At 33.3% G+C, this 17,829-nt stretch overlaps 1 protein-coding gene across 1 annotated transcript; it reads right to left on the reverse strand.

Moving 5' to 3' along the window:
* Positions 1-1,116: 1,116 nt before the first annotated feature.
* Positions 1,117-16,456, reverse strand: LOC142354981 (diuretic hormone receptor-like; the record flags this gene model as incomplete). Its single annotated transcript, XM_075407301.1, has 5 exons — positions 1,117-1,208; positions 2,007-2,072; positions 11,932-11,973; positions 15,720-15,855; positions 16,262-16,456. Coding segments are annotated over 5 exons (502 nt in total), but the record flags the coding sequence as incomplete, so codon positions are not given.
* Positions 16,457-17,829: the final 1,373 nt, after the last annotated feature.

The following is a 17,829-nucleotide window of genomic DNA, read 5'->3' on the forward strand; positions in this document are numbered from 1 at the left end:
ATGAGCTGATTGATCTTCACAATTCATCAGATCTTTGCTCGTTTAAAATTAGCTCTCGTTTACATTTTTGAGACTGTTTTGATTTTATATCATCTCAATTAAGTAACGAATTGCAAATTTGAGGAAAGCGAAACGCGAGAGGGACATTTTTGCCATTTCTGCTAAGTTAAGCCACGTTGTTTCATAGGGCCATGCACAATAAAATAATGCTTCTTGAGTAAAACAACAAGCTTTTTAATCGAATTTGGGATATATATGCAATTTTTAGCCCAAATTGTTCCTTTCCAAAACAAATTATGCTTCTAAGATTTATTTTCAACTCCAGTAAACACTTCAATACTAATCAGGTGCTATGTTTTGAAAATTCATACGAAGTCAAATCGTGGAAAAATTTAGGAAAATATTGGACGGTATAAGAAAATCTGCCAAAAAGTCTTTGGACAAGGTAAAAGATATGATTTGTTAAATCAAATTAGGGTATCAAAACTGTCCTATTAAATCATTTATTTTTATGAACAGTTTCAACTCTCCTGAATAGCATTTCTTCGTTTTCTTTTGCTGTTCTTCAGCCAGTGAACAGAAATTTGATACACCTTGATAGATTTTAGAGATTCACAATTGCAATGTTTTCTCATTTTTTCCACCATCAAAAAAAAGTTGAGATTGACTTGAAACAAAATGACATGAAGCCGAAATAAACACAGATTTATTTTGCTTTGAGTTCCAAGAGAGGTTATCTGGCATCTATTTTTTGGGTTATCTACAGTATAATCTTAACTTTCAGATCTTGTAGCCTGAAAACTGTGACTGATCCGTTTTACTCTCACTTTGTTTTTTTAAGTTCACAGGAGATTTTTAATTTCGTTTCCGGGGACGAGGTACAACGAGCAGCAATCATAATTGATTAAAAATGTTTTCAAGATTTATCAAGATTTTGTCAAGTTCTTTTTGGCAATATGTTTCAAGTTTTGCAAGAGATGTCAAGATCATGCATGCCTCATTAAGTTCTATCAAGTTTCGATTCAATGTGTAATTGCATCAACTTTACTCTCTATTAAGAAGTTCAAAAATTTCATCGTCATTATACTCTACTTATAGTCTAGTGGGTGTGTAAATTGACAATGTGGGTTTATGAGCTGCTCCGTTTAGTTATGAATAATTACAAACCGTTTTGAGCCCATAATGCTAAGAGGGCCCATGGTAGTAGTCTAAATCGGCAAAATAAAACAAAATGAACAACAGAGTATCAGTTCTTGCTGGGATAAAATGTGCCAGGTTAGTAAACAATAATAAACAAAAATGGGAACTTCCCCTCCTCTTTTCCTAGTAAAATTTTTTTCAAATTGCAACATTGACAACGTTGATTGATTTCGTTGTGAAGAAAATCTGGTGAATTTCTCAATAATAGCAATATCTTGATCTTCTTTTATCAAGGCAGCAAATGTTTCTGCACAAATTTTGATTTATCTTCGAGTCATGAAACAATTGATGTGTTAATCCGAAGCTAGCTTTAATTTCGGAACTTATTTTTTAGAGCCAACCAAATAAGAGTGTCAATCATGTTGGAGGGGGAAGGAGCCCACATTTGTACATTATATAAAAGCAGCGACATCATATCGCGAAAACTCATTAAATTGTTGTTGATGACTCGATATTTGTACGGTGATATTTGTACGTTTTTCGATATTTGTACGGTGAACAACAAGCAAAAACAAGCTAAATATTACCCCAGTGAGATTGAAAACTTAAATGCTTCGACAATGCCGAACCTGATATCAAATGTCGCTGCTATGACAAATGTACATTGAAGTGTTATTTCTATATCTACTAAGTTAGTTTCATATGCTGGTTAATCGGGAATGCTCATATTTGGGGGCGGCTTTGGTTTTATTACTAGTTGGTAGTTACAGTTGAGTTAATTAGTTAGATTGTTCCAGATTTTTTTACGATCGACACGCAAACTGATATTAAATTGCTGTATAATTTTCTAAAATATTTTTACTCACATCAGTAGAACGGCGTCTTCGCATGGAAGTGGTCATGGTGAATGTGGCCTTCAGCTCATTTCGAACCTGGAGAACAGAAAAAGATAGCTTCTATGTGAATGGATCAATGAATTATAAACGAATAATACCCGGGTCGAGGAAAAACCGGAAAAATATGTAAGAAAAGCGGTGAAAAAATTTTTTTTCACCGCAAATTTCGCACATAATTTTGCGGTGAAATGCGGTGAAGTTATGTAATTTCACCGCTATAGTAAGCGGTGAACTTACAAAAAGTCACAGCATTTCACCGCTCTTACAAGGGTTCGATCCTCTCACCTCCTGCTCCATTTCATGCACCTCCCCTCCATTTCATGTACTTCTTCTTCCACTGCGCAATCTCTCACTAATTTCTAGTAATTTTGTTTTGATTATAAATCAAATCAACTCTACCTTTTGTAAAACATGCGCGGTGAATTTTTGTAAGATTTGCGCGATTTTTAGCGGTGAAATTACATATTTTAGCGGTGAAATGTGGTGATTTTTTGTAAGTTAGCCGCTTACTCTAGTGGTAAAATTATATAAATTCACCGCTTAGAAAAAGTGTCAAAAGGATTAAGGGGTAATTTTAAGGGGGGGCTTAAATCTTACAATTCTTTCATTACTCCCCATTAATTTCACCGCATTCACTGCTGATCTCACACTATTTTAACACTTATTTCTAAGAGAAGAATTTATGTAATTTCACCACTAAATCTAGCGGTGAATTTAAGTAATTTCATCGCAATCACTGCTTACCTCATATAATTTGGACGCTTTTTTCAGAGCGCTGAAATTATGAAAATTCACCGCTAAAATCAGCTGTGAGATTATGTAATTTCACCGCTAACAAGCGATAATTGTTTTTCACCGCATTCACCGCCTGATTTATGTAATTTCACCGCATTCACCGCTTATCTTGAAAAATTTCTCGCATTCACCACATATCTTACATAATTTTGCGTTATATGGCGGTGACATATTCGACCCATGTAATATTTCCCCGGTATGAAACTTACAGTAATTAGAAAGAATCTGACACGACCATTTAATGGCTAGCAAGGACCCTATAAACACTTTGTTTGAATCATAAGAACCATATATGATATTTCTATCGTTGCTAAGATTGCTTACAGTGTTGATTCAGTTACATCAACAATGTATCCTTTCACAATTGGTGATGCAATTTAGTCTACATTGCAATTGCTTTAACAGCTCTCCCAAGAAGCACTCCTCCTCAAGAAAAACTAAACAAAAATTTCTATGTTGTGATTAAAGATGAGAACATTTGTCTTTGAATCTTGTTTTTGGTTATTGGGTGATACCAGTACCCAACTATCATTTCAATATAGCAGAACAACTATACTGTGCAGACGCAATGATGTATTTCAAACTCATCTTATATAGAACAGAGAGAATAAGTTTTTGTTAATACTTACTTTTGTTAAAAAATTTCTCTCTTTTCTGAGACAAAAAATTTTTTGAACTGCCTGACCACATTATTCAGAATATAGATTTTTGTGCACGTAAATTTTTCAAAGATCCAAATAAAAATTGCTAATCGTATACTTGTTATATAAGCTCAAAAACTTTTTCACATTTTTTTTTGTTCCCGCAAACGTTTTTTAATCTTTTCATGTTTACTAAGAACCATTAATCTGTAGGTTTGCTAAGATTCCATAAACGATATATTAATTAATATGATTACCACAAATCATATATGACTCACTTAGTACGATTATTAAAATTTTTTTATTTTTTTCTTTCACGGTCATTGCTCATTGATTCATATTGTAAATTTGACACTTTGTACTTCATTTAATTAGCAAAATTCTTTCGAGAAAACAGAAAAAATTTGTAACCCTTGCATCCATTAGCTTTTCTGATGCAAAAGGTATAAGACACCTGTTAGTGTTGTCCTTAAAGTGGTTGCCTTTTATGATCCCAAATGTATGCATTGATTCTATTTGTGAATTTTTTTGAAGAAAGACAATGAAATCAAACGAACTCGTATCGTCCACTTTTAGACCTCCAGGCGAGGTTATATAACTATCTTGCAAGATCTTTCAACGTCCAGGCAATAGAGAAAGATGCTTGAAAATATGTTCCTGTGCATTGAGCAATACTGTCAAAAAATAAGCAATACTTAAAATTTTCTATTTGTTTCTTCCAAATTGGTCCAATTTTGTTTTAGCTTTTTTTTCAAAATTCAAACAAGTACAAGTTTCTGTTATACAAAATGTTTTAGGTTTATTATCTGAGATGAGTATTGATTATATAAATTACTAATAGTCACTATTTTAAAATATCATTTAACGACCATAATCTTTACTGTAATTTATGTACAATTGTTTTGGTTTAAACATTATATCTTTATAATTTTTTTCGTCAGTTGTAAATTTACTAATTTATAAGGTTTGACTAAATTGATAAATAACGTTTTCTGGCAAATCTTTGCAATCAAAAATTCTGCAATTTTAATGTCCATTACGTAAGCAATTGGTGAAATCCAAACGAGTGATGAATCTGATTTTCACGGTCAACTGATGCATCTGTATCAAAAAGATCTTCATTATTCAATAGAAATCTTATATAAGTTTTAAAACTAAATATTTTTGGTTGAATTAGTTAGATGTTTGCTCGTGGATCATCAAAATAGAAAATGACCGATAAAAATTGGAAAAAAATGACAACATCTGTGTATGGTATTTTTTACAGCTTTAATATGAAACAAAGCAATTGCAGTTTTAAATCAATAAATCAATTTTTATTATGTATTGGAGATATCATGATTTTGTAGCTTTTAAGGCAAAATTTCTCCACTGTACGTTGAAATAATGCTTTTTTGTTGTGTTCATTGATCTTTTTTCTTTTTTCTTATTCCACGAACTAGTTTCATTTTTTAGCCAATGAAATTAACCAGAAGACCTAAATCACATCTATTACAAAATGAGAACTGTTAACCTCATTAAAAAACTTCATAAGCATTAGTGAATAATATAAAACGCTTTCTACGTCGCTAATGTTTATCCAGAGGAAGAAGGAATAGCCGTTTGAAGATAATTTTACCAACGTACATTTTCAATTATATATTTTTTAACGGCAAGACGTTAATTCAAAATTTTCAAAAAAAGAAAAACGCAAATAGGAGTTTTGAATACGTATTTTTTGTCAAATAGACATAAGATGTGTTATAAAAGCAGAGAAAAAAGAAGAATTTTTTCAAGAAAAGGCCAGTTTATAAAGAAACCGATATAGGATATCCTGTGTCGTTTAGACTCCCCAAATTCCGTCAATGCCATCCCTCACGTTGTTCATACCTTTTCGGATCTTGAGCTCATTTATCTTATGCGTTCAGCGCATTTCAGCCTTTTTATCCTAACACATTACTTCCTGAACATACAGTTGCAACAAAATATTCAAATTTCCTGGAAAAAAAACTGTTTTTTTATTTGTAAATCTAAGAGTTCGAGGTTAAATTATATTGTTTTTTGTTTATTTATATGCCAATGTTTTAATTTAATTTAGTGTAGTTTCATGAAACTTCATCTAATTTGACCTATGTAGGCACCAGAAAAACCATGAAAATGCAGTAAACGCTTTTGGCGGACCTATTTTTTTTGCTATTGTTATATTACCATCTATAAAACAAAATAATTCAGTATTATCCGTAAAAATGAAATGATAGGATAACTTACTTTTATTGTAAAGTTTCGTAATTCAGCTATATAGTTGACAGAGATGTAAGCAAAAAAAATTATTTATGCTACAGTATTTGCGATAAGAATGAGGTCAGTGTTTTCAACACACATCGGATCAAAATCTAAATGTACAAAACATAATATAATCATAGAGCTCTATGTTGGTTTTTAAGAAATAAAATCCACTTTTGTTCCGATGCACATCAGACTCATACAAAAAAAATGATATGGCCTCTGTGCCTCTGGTGATTTGGCAAGCTGTGGCAGCCTTAAGTAGTGATTTTGTATTGGAAACAGTGTTAAGCAGTGCAGAAGAACAATTGTTCCGACCCCACTTGTGGGGGGAGGAACTATATACTCAAATGGTTTTTTTGTTCAGACAATTTTGGCCGACCGATATATTCATCGTAGAAAAATGTGAGTTGTATCATTAAAAAGCTTGTCTAGCGTAGATCTCGAATATCAAAAGATTTTCTTTGAATTTAGTTTGTTTTTTTTGAAGAGTTATGAAATATTGAACTTTTGGGTGAACAAGGGATATTGGGTATGACTTTGTTCACTTTTAGTGTAATTTTTCTTCAAATTAGGCTATTTTCTATATAAATAGTATTTCAAAATTACATTTCACGCCACAAAATCAAACAATTTTGTGTTCCTAATAGACTAAAGGTGACAAAAAAACACTAAATCTGCTCTCATGGGGAAATTCACTATCAAAAAAATCGAATTTTATTTGAGAGCTCTTTTTTTAAGAAATCTTTTCAATTTTTTTTTGTTTTTTGTGTCATCTGGAGACTAGTCATTTTTCAAATCGAGGTTCCGATAATGACACCCTCATTTACTGTCAAATGAAGCCCAATGAATAAAAATTCCTTTTCAAGGAATTGCTCGTTTTTTTGGCTTCGACTCTGATTTTTCGTGATTTTAAATGAAATTTTGATTTTAATTTTGAGATTTTTTTAAATTTTTGGAATCTTATGGCATAGACTCATTGACTTAACTTGCAATAGGTTTTGTAAGGAGCAGTAGGTGAACCTATCTAGTGCTTTGAGTGGACAACTAATGGCTGTTAAGTCTTTAAAAATAAATGTTTGAAAATTGTTTTTTAATTTTAACAAATCATAATCTTAATTTAGCGAACTGTAAGTCAAACTAGTGATAGCTGGACTCCCTTCCTTCCTACTGTAACCAAAACTAAGCCAGTTGGCTGTTTATCTCCTAATTATTGGTTATATGACTTCAATGGCAAGAGATTTCAAATTTTATTTTTAATTTTTGAATATTTTTGTATTATTGTTTCCTTTTTGAAATCTTATCACATTGTCCTAATATTGATAGCTCCCATTGGCTTAAAGAAGAGCTTAAGTGGTTCATTGATAAAGTTTTCAGAAAAAAGATAATGGTTTAATTGGCTTCGACACTTTCTTCTCGAACTATTCTACTGAATTTTTTTTGCTGGTTTTGCTGTTATTTTCATCGTCATAAGACTTATTGTGATGTCTTATTGATTTCCTATGCTTGATAAACCTCCCTATCTTATCGTCGGGGTATATCCGACCGTAATTATTGACTTCCGTGGAAAGCCATTGAATTTAATGGCTGTTAAGACTTTAAAATTAAACTGAAAGCCATTGAATTTAATGGCTGTTAAGACATTAAAAAATAATTTAAAAATAAGATTGAACGTAAACCAACCTTAAACTCATTTTCGTGAACTTTAAGTCAGTCTCAGTAATGACAAGAGCCCCTTACTTTCTTTTTCAACCAAAATGTAATTAGTTAGCGGTTTTATCTTCTAACTATTGGTGTTATGACTTCGATGCACGAGTTTTCAATATATTTTTTTTATTGTTTGGATATTTTTTTGGTAATTCTGTTTCCTTTTGAAATCTTATCGCAATATCTCATTAAAAATAGACTCCATTGGCCTAAATACGACGTTCAATGGATCACGGATTAGGCTTTCAGAGAAAAGCTTATGGTTTAGATGGCTTCGAAATTTCTTCTCGCTCTTTTCTACTGAATTTTTGGATTTTGAATGTATTGATTGTTTTGTTCATTGTAAATGAATTGTTATGAAGCCCTACTGATAAAATATGAATGGCAAACATGCTTGTCGTCCCATCGAGGCTTAATTTATCGTATTTATTGGCTTCTGTCGAAAGCTATTGAAATTATAATCCACTTTTGTTCCGTTGCACATCAGACTCATACAAAAAAAATGATATGGCCTCTGTGCCTCTGGTGACTTGGCGAGCTTTGGCAGCCTTAAGTAGTGATTTTGTATTGGAAACAGTGTTAAGCAGTGCAGAAGAACAATTGTTCCGACCCCACTTGTGGGGGGAGGAACTATATACTCAAATGGTTTTTTTGTTCAGACAATTTTGGCCGACCGATATATTCATCGTAGAAAAATGTGAGTGGTATCATTAAAAAGCTTGTCTAGCGTAGATCTCGAATATCAAAAGATTTTCTTTGAATTTAGTTTGTTTTTTTTGAGGAGTTATGAAATATTGAACTTTTGGGTGAACAAGGGATATTGGGTATGACTTTGTTCACTTTTAGTGTAATTTTTCTTCAAATTAGGCTATTTTCTATATAAATAGTATTTCAAAATTACATTTCACGCCACAAAATCAAACAATTTTGTGTTCCTAATAGACTAAAGAAGACAAAAAAACACTAAATCTGCTCTCATGGGGAAATTCACTATCAAAAAAATCGAATTTTATTTGAGAGCTCTTTTTTTAAGAAATCTTTTCAATTTTTTTTTTGTTTTTTGTGTCATCTGGAGACTAGTCATTTTTCAAATCGAGGTTCCGATAACAACACCCTCATTTACTGTCAAATGAAGCCCAATGAATAAAAATTCCTTTTCAAGGAATTGCTCGTTTTTTTTGGCTTCGACTCTGAGTTTTCGTGATTTTAAATGAAATTTTGATTTTAATTTTGAGATTTTTTTAAATTTTTGGAATCTTATGGCATAGACTCATTGACTTAACTTGCAATAGGTTTTGTAAGGAGCAGTAGGTGAACCTATCTAGTGCTTTGAGTGGACAACTAATGGCTGTTAAGACTTTAAAAATAAATGTTTGAAAATTGTTTTTTAATATTAACAAATCATAATCTTAATTTAGCGAACTGTAATTCAAACTAGTGATAGCTGGACTCCCTTCCTTCCTACTGCAACCAAAACTAAGCCAGTTGGCGGTTTATCTCCTAACTATTGGTTATATGACTTCAATGGCAAGAGATTTCAAATTTTATTTTTAATTTTTGAATATTTTTGTATTATTGTTTCCTTTTTGAAATCTTATCACATTGTCCTAATATTGATTGCTCCCATTGGCTTAAAGGAGAGCTTAAGCTATTTCATTGATAAAGTTTTCAGAGAAAAGATAATGGTTTAAATGGCTTCGACACTTTCTTCTCGGACTATTCTACTGAATTTTTTTTGCTGGTTTTGCTGTTATTTTCATCGTCATAAGACTTATTGTGATGTCTTATTGATTTCCTATGCTTGATAAACCTCCCTATCTTATCGTCGGGGTATATCCGACCGTAATTATTGACTTCCGTGGAAAGCCATTGAATTTAATGGCTGTTAAGACTTTAAAATTAAACTGAAAGCCATTGAATTTAATGGCTGTTAAGACATTAAAAAATAATTTAAAAATAAGATTGAACGTAAACCAATCTTAAACTCATTTTCGTGAACTTAAAGTCAGTCTCAGTAATGACAAGAGCCCCTTACTTTCTTCTTCAACCAAAATGTAATTAGTTAGCGATTTATCTCCTAACTATTGGTGTTATGACTTCGAAGCACGAGTTTTCAATATGTTTCCTTTTTTTACTTTTTGGACATTTTTTGGTAATTCTGTATCCTTTTGAAATCTTATCGCAATATCTGCTCAAAAATAGATCCCATTGGCCTAAATACGACGTTCAGTGGATCACGGATTAGGCTTTCAGTGAAAAGCTTATGGTTTAGATGGCTTCAAAATTTCTTCTCGCACTTTTCTACTGAATTTTTGGATTTTGAATTTATTGGTTGTTTTGTTCATAGTAAATGAATTGTTATGAAGTCCTACTGATAATTTATGAATGACAAACATGCTATTCGTCCTATCGAGGCATAATTTATCGTATTTATTGGCTTCTGTTGAAAGCTATTGAAATTAATGGCGTTGATACTACGAGCTTTCTCAAAAACTTCGTGCCTCTAATGTATTTGTTCATGTTTGTTGTCTTTCTGAAGTCATATTGTTAAACAAAAATCCCGTCGCGGATGGAACCAAAATGAAAACGGAAAAATTTGTACTAAATTACCCTCGTTTTTTAATGCGCTCGACCTTTCTCTCGCTCATTTTTTTTATTTTATTGTTTTTGCCTGTTTTTTGTTCTTCAGGTAGCCGTAAAATGCTGACCGGTCTCATAAGCTTGTTTTTGAGGATTGAGTGAATGGTGTTAGCCGAAGCAGTCAGTTTATAGCGAATAGTCTTAAAGTTTATGATATTATACAATTGCACATTTTTTTCAAACTTTTCAGTTTTTGTTGTTCTTTTCGTCAACTTGTAACTTATTCTCATCATCATTGTCCCATCCAATTCCTTGTATTTCAAATAATATAACTTCTACTGATGCTATGTCGTCGTTGATATTTTTGTTTTTTCGACAAAATGCGTTTGCATAAATGTTTCTTGAGTTGTCATTTTTTGTGTTTCTTTTTCTCTTCTTTCAGCACATTCGCGCAATAGCAGAACCCAATGCTTTTCAATTGTGGCTCAAGTGAACTTATTTAATCTTTCAGTATAAATCCTTCAGTTGATTCAGAATTAAAAAACAATTAAGTTAAAATACATAATTTTCATATAATAGTTAATGATTTTAATGGTATCAATAATTTGTGTTTTCGCAAATCGTTTGTAATTTTTTGAGTTTTCTACATCTTTAGTCCGTTTCTATGGCATTGTCTAGCCAAAGAACCAAAGACAGGACCTATTGGTTTGGTAATGACTTTTTAGTAAATTTATCAAGAATTATTTTGTTAAAAGCTAATGACTTTTCAAATTTCTTGGTTTAAAAAATGTTGATTAATTTTTGAGTTTCGCCTCATTATTTCTTCTCTTTTTCGTTTTGTTAGCTAGTCCCAATAAGGAAAATTTCCATCTGCTGTATAGCCAGGAAAAAGTAAATTTGTCTAAATAAGGTTTTATCTGACTGCATTTTGACGTTGTTACTAAATTAAGATACTGAGCTTTCACCGTCAATTTTTTGTTTTTTCGTATTTTGTAGTTTGTTTTTTTCCCGTAGTCTTTTTGATGGCAGATCTTGTTGGCACTGTAATGAGACATGGCATTGTGTAATTCAATTAGTATTTATTTTATGTAACGATTTTTTAAACTCAAACATCTATTTTTGTTATCTCTTCATTTGGTTGACAATTAAGTCAAAAATGTAGATGAGCTCGGGTCGGAACATCATGTGCACACGCACATTAACGAGCTTCCTTTTTTGGTTTTTGCTGTCGTTCAACCCATTTCACATTGAGCAGCCAATTTACATTAGTTTGTCACAATGTTTCACAATCGTCTTTTAAGATCATGGTTAAGAGATTGTGTTGATTTCTTAGACAGTAAGGGTATTCAGTGACAAAGTATTGTCACTCTTATTGTCCGCGAAGTAAACTCAGAAACATGGTATTTTGCCACGAAACGCAGAAAGTTTATGCATGTTTAGACTCTTGTTCATGTACGATACCAATCGCGCCTATTTTATGCTGGTAATAGTAAACTACAATTGTTTATACGCAATTTATTTTTGTCATGATATGCGGACATAACAATTGAATCAAATCAGATGTGTCGGTGCAAATATTTATCAGAAACTACTACTCAGAGAGACTCGACTCCAGTAACTACAAAACAACTTAGAATTAGACTAAATGACCCTAAGCTCAATATTTCAGCGGGTTCTTCTTGCCCATTGTTATGGAAAATACAACTTAGGTTTCTTGCCTCCAGAAATAATTCCCCAATAAATAATAAACATAAAGAGGGATATTTCATTAAGATCAAAAGGCGAGATATTAGTTGTCAAAAATAGGAACTTTTTAAGCACCATTTAGTTACAAATGAAGCGCGCAGATATTAATTCGTGATTTTGATAGCAAAATACGAGAATGAGAGAAAGGGTAAAAGTGTTCTTACCTCGCTATTACCGAAGCAGAAGACGATTGCAACTACAAAACCCTAAAACAAACAGAAGTATCTTTCAGATATAACTTTTTGAATTAGTTATCATCAAAACGACTCAGCACAATAAAAAAATATGCGAATAAAAGGAAACCGATTCCTCAAACAATTGTGAAGAAGTTTCATAAAATTCCACAAGTAGTTATTATTTTACCGTTTCCAATGCCAAAAAGATACTAAAATTGAGCAATTCAACGCACGCAATAATTGGACTGGCTATGAAAATAAAAACCAAAGAGAGAGTTAGGTCAAATTGCTCAGCAAAGCTGAAAAATGCAACAGATACTAACCACAGTATAAATATGGCATGTACGACAACTATGGCGTAACTAAAACTTAAAAGAAAACTTAAAATTATGCGAAGGAAAATAATATTTTTTGGAGGCTTTGGTTGTTGCTGTTCTTAAATACAATTTACTCAAACAGTCCCGGATGGTTGCAGGAGCTAAGAAAGACATTCGCGGAAAATTTAACAGTTGTTGTCTTTACTGATTTTAATTTTCCAAAACAAACCAAAACATACAAACCTTCATTTTAATAATTTTATGAGTTTTCATCTGGTGACATTCGGTATCAACTAAATCTCTGAGTTATGCGAACAAATCATTTCTCCAATTTACTTCAAAAAAACATCAATGTTATTTTTAACAATCTGCCGAAATTTCAATGCTTTTTGTGATCATTTTCACTCAAATTTTCATCATTTCTCAAAAAAAATCATATAAAAATGAGAGATCGTTTTTGCAAAGCACCATATGTATGATAATTTTCAGCATTCATTTTGGGCAGAATCATTTCTTGATAGTAACATTGGCCTACACTTAAAAAGGCGTTCCTTAATTTAGAAGTTTGAACGCAATGAATCTGTTTTGATAAACAACTGCAAAATGATGCTATAACGAAGAAAAAACCAATATGTAGGGCAGTAAATACAGATCCAGTATATGAGTTTATTGCATAAAAAATTGTTTCAAAAGTTACCTTTTATGTCTTTCAGTGGGAAAAATTGTGTGCATTGAAATTCTGGTGCTCAATGTAATATAGCTTATCACTTGCAATATTGAGCCTAGCAGTGACTGGACGCAATTGGTGCTCAAGTTAATCAACAGTTCTGCAGTTTCTTAATTGACTGACTTTGATTACAATGTGATTAATTTTAATTTTGTAATCATGAAAAGTCTTCAAAATGTAAAAAGCTGTTTAACGATCAACAAATAATACCTAAGCTCTTCTTTATCATATTGAGCGCCTATTGGCCAAAATTGTTACAACAGTTTTTTGTGAATATTTAAAATTAATCCTTATTACCAGTATAAATACTATGGCACGTTACGGAAAATTTTTTTTTTGTCACAGCAATTATCTCACTGTTTCTTAATATATTCTCAACAAGGGCTATGTTAAGCTCATATTTTATCCCATGTACATTTTACATCAGCTGGCTCTCTCTTAACCTTCTACTGATCTGTAAATCTTGTTTCTTGTGTTTTTCTTTGACGCTGTTTTTAATGCATATGGTGCTCAAAACATTAAATTAACTTAAAGTTTTGTCAATTGCTGCAAGATCTTAGATATTTCATGATTTGTATCAAGTTTTGTTTAACTCTTGGAAACAAATCAAAGATTATTTAGGGATACACAGGTTAAAACAGGTGAAGCATGATAAATAAGGGAAACATTTTGAAGGTTTCGTTACCCGGACCGAACTCCAAGTCTATATCAGTACTAGTCAAGTCTAAATCCAAGTCTTATTTAGCTTCACAGTACTGGGCAAGTCTAAATACAAGTCTAACAAGTATGGCAAGTCTTAACCAAGACTTTGATAACACTTGGAAGTTGATTCCCAAGTCAGAACCAACTTTTCAAAAAATTTCGAGTGAAATTTTTGAATTCAAAAAAATTTCGCAACGTGCCTCGATTTTTGCATTACTTTTTATGCACTTTATCGGGGCCCCTGAAAACTGATGCCAACTGGTGCCAACTGATGCCAAGGGAAGGTCAAATGAGACAAAATTGGTCCGTTTTCAGGTGTTTCTGAGCCGTTTTCAGCCATTTTTCAGCCATTTCGAGCCGAATTTTAGCCGAAAATCGACCTATATATATATATATATATATATATATATATATATATATATATATATATATAATTCAGATCTTGAAATGTCTGGGTATTCGAATCGAGGAAAAGTTATGAAGAAGACTGTGAGGGTTCCCACGCTGTCAAGGGGCCCAGTTTTACAAAGTTGTGGAAACCTGGTTGATGATAGTGGGAACCTGTCACGAAATATGGGTCAAAATGGGGACGAAAATGGGCATATGATAGAGCCGGTGTACTGATTGCAACAAGAGTCAATCCTGCCTTCTGTTAGTTTATTATTGTATCAGTGTATCCTGGGCATACAAGGCATGCCATGGGCATGGGCACGGGCCTACAATGGCATATTTTGGTGGCATATTGGGTGGCATACGGGCATTTCGGCTATATTAATATGGTCAAACTACACGGTCCTCACCACCCAATTTCTCATCAACCAGTGATCCAAATTTAATGTGCCATATATAGTTTTAAAGCTTAGATAATAGCGGTCTCAATGAGTTATGTCCCGTTTAATTTGACCCAAAATTGATGGAGTTATTAAAGATCTGGCGTTGTGACACCGGAAAATCTGAGGTATGCCCGATGGCCCATCGTTATTAACTTTTTTGATTGATTCGATCGGGATGATTTTTTGATATGAGTAAGTCTAGTATCTGCTCTAACAAACAATATATGTGTGAGCTTGATTGGTATCAATTTCGTAGAGTTATTAACGATTGAGCCCGAGGTACCTTGTGTGTACGTTTCCCCGGCTATTTTTGCCGTTTTTTTTCGGCTATTTTTGACGTTTCTCCGGCTATTTTAGGTGTTTTTTCTGCTATTTTTGACGTTTCCCCGGCTATTTTTGACGTTTTTTTTCGGCTATTTTTGACGTTTTTTTCGGCTTTTTTTGACTTTTCCCCGCTATTTTATACGTTTTTATCGGCTCTTTTTGATGTTTTTTTCGGCTATTTCTTACGTTTCCCGGCTATTTGTGACGTTTTTTTGGCTATTTTTGACGTTTCCCCGGCTATTTTAGACGTTTTTTTTCGTCTATTTTTGACGTCTTTTTCGGCTATTTTTGACGTTTTTTTTCAATTGTCAAGTCTAAAATCAGACTTGGATTTAGACTTGCCAAGTCTAAAATCAGACTTAGATTAGACTTTCCAGGTCTAAAATCAGACTTGGATTTAGACTTGCCAAGTTTAAAATCAGACTTGGATTAGACTTGCCAAGTCTCAGCCCAGACTTGGATTTAGACTGCCAAGTGTTAAAAGTGACATGATCATGGTTCTGAATCAGTAATGAAATAAGACTTGGATTTAGACTTGTCCAGTACTGAAATTGACTTGGCGTTAGGTCCGGGTATATATACAGAAGTACTCGCACTGCCAATTGAAAACATCGCTGTAAAAACTTTACGAAGACAAAATTAAGCATAGAATCTTTTCCGTTCATTCCCCCCGTAAGTTTGTGTCCCCCCTTATAGAGTAATTCGTTATTTTTAAATATGGGGAGTGCTATTAATATGCACTCACTGAGCTGGGGGGGGGCACAAACGGAAATGATCCTAAGCACATTACGTGACTTTTTTATGGAATTAAACGAGCAGCTTTGTGAAAGATGAAACGATATACAAGCGGTACAAGCATTTTCCAGCACATACCTGTGATGACTGGAGGAGTGCCTGTATGATTCCTAGTACAGTATGTGCTACTGTTTCCTCCTCTGGCATCCACAGAGTCACAATGGTGTGCACTCCAAACAGAGGAGACAAGAACAGAATAGCCTTCGCACTCTTTCTAAAACAAAACAACACACAACAATAGTATCAATCTAGATGTCAGATAACTTTAGTGTCACTTGTCAACCACTCGGGCTTTAATGGAATGGCATGTTTTGGACATCGAGAAGACTTCGGAAAGACTTTTGCTTGACCCACGAGAAGAGACAATTAATTCTCGACTGTGAAACTTCACACAATATACCAGTACCGCCAGGAACAGCAAAATCTTTGCAGGATTTCTGTCATAAAACATAACATACATAAGAGGTAGCTTCCTGTAATATTTTGAAAAAAGTCATTAGCCAGTCAGGTCAATATTATCATCATTATATGAGATTTGTTTTGAAAAAGCTGTGCTTTTAAACAAACGTTTTGTGAAAACTCAGTGGTCCTTTTTTCTTTTTCTTAATTTATTCTCTTACATTGCAACATCATGTCCCGCAGTGGATCTGGAGGCGGAAGAAGCTGCAGCGGAAGTGGAAGTGGTGGCAGCATTGAGTTTGGGGATCAACACTCTCAGTACACTGATGAGGAGGAGGAGATTGACGGAGATACAGACAATCAGAGGAACCTCTAGAATCCAACTGAATGTATCTGCGTAGGATTCAATCCAGCACCTGCAAAAGTGACACCTACATCATACGACCACAGACTTGCAACTCAATCACCGCCCGGGTTGAGGTGAGGTGTCACCGCCATTCAACGCAAAACTATGTAAGATAAGCGGTGAATGCGGGAAATTTTGTAAGATAAGCGGTGAATGCGGTGAAATTACATAAATAAGGCGGTGAATGCGGTCAAAAAACCTGTATCGCCTGGTAGCGGTGAAATTACATAAATTCACCGCTTTGAAAAAGTGTCCAAATTATGTAAGATAAGCGGTGAAAGCGAGGAAATTACACAAATTCACCGCTTAATTTAGTGGTGAACTTACATAAACTCACCGCTTGGAAAAAAGTGTTAAAATTGTGCAAGAACAGTAATAGTGAATGCGTCGAAGTTAAATAAATTCACTGCTTAACTTAGTGGTGAAATAACATGAATTCAACGCTTACAAAACGCTTCAAATTGTCTTTTGTTCATAGAAGTTAAGATACATTTATTAAAAGACGCACGGAAAATTTACCCACGAATCATCACACATCTTTTTGAAACTTTTTTAAGCGATGAAATTATGTAACTTCACCGCTAGAGTAAGCAGTGAATTTACAAAAAATCACCATATTTCAACGCTAATATTCCTAATTTCACCGCTAATCTTACAAAAGTTCAACGCTTATGTTTTACAAAAAGTAGGGTGAATTTGATTTAAATTCAAAACAATTATGCTAGATTTTAGTGAAATGGCGCTTTGGAAGAAAAAGTGGTAGGCATGCAGGAGGTGAGAGATGCGAATGCGTGCAAGGACGGAAACATGTAGAAAGCGGTGAAATGTAGTGAATTTTTGTAAGTTCACCACTTACTCTAGCAGTGAACTTACATAATTTCACCGCATTCAACGCATTTCACCGGAAAATTATGTATGAAATTTGCAGTACAAAACCAATTTTTCACCGCTTAACTTACATTTTTTTCGGATTTTTTCTCGACCCGGGTAATTGTGATGAAAAATAAAATTTCATCCCTAAATTCACCGCAATTGTTACAATATGCACTTCATTAAACACTAAAAGATGGGTGAACTATCCGTTGCGAAAAGTTTGTTACTATTCAGGTAGACATTTAAGCGCGCACTTGTCATATATGAGTACAAAAATAGGTGGTTTCAACCACATTTGCCAAACTCTCAAGTCTGTCTTCTCAGCTCGGGATTTGGTAAAATTGATCAGCTGCGTATTTGTTTGTTTCGATTACGCTTGTTTTGAGTTGCGTTCATTATAACCGAAATATTGCCTTTTCGAGTGGTTATCGATAATTAGTCTTTTGTGAACATTTCTCTTTTAAAACTGATTTTGTTAAGAATTTCGACCTTTTCTCATGAAATTTTATG

This window comes from Convolutriloba macropyga, unplaced genomic scaffold (genome assembly GCF_964194025.1).
Source record: "Convolutriloba macropyga unplaced genomic scaffold, txConMacr16.3 SCAFFOLD_5248, whole genome shotgun sequence".
Classification (NCBI taxonomy): Eukaryota; Metazoa; Xenacoelomorpha; order Acoela; family Convolutidae; genus Convolutriloba; species Convolutriloba macropyga.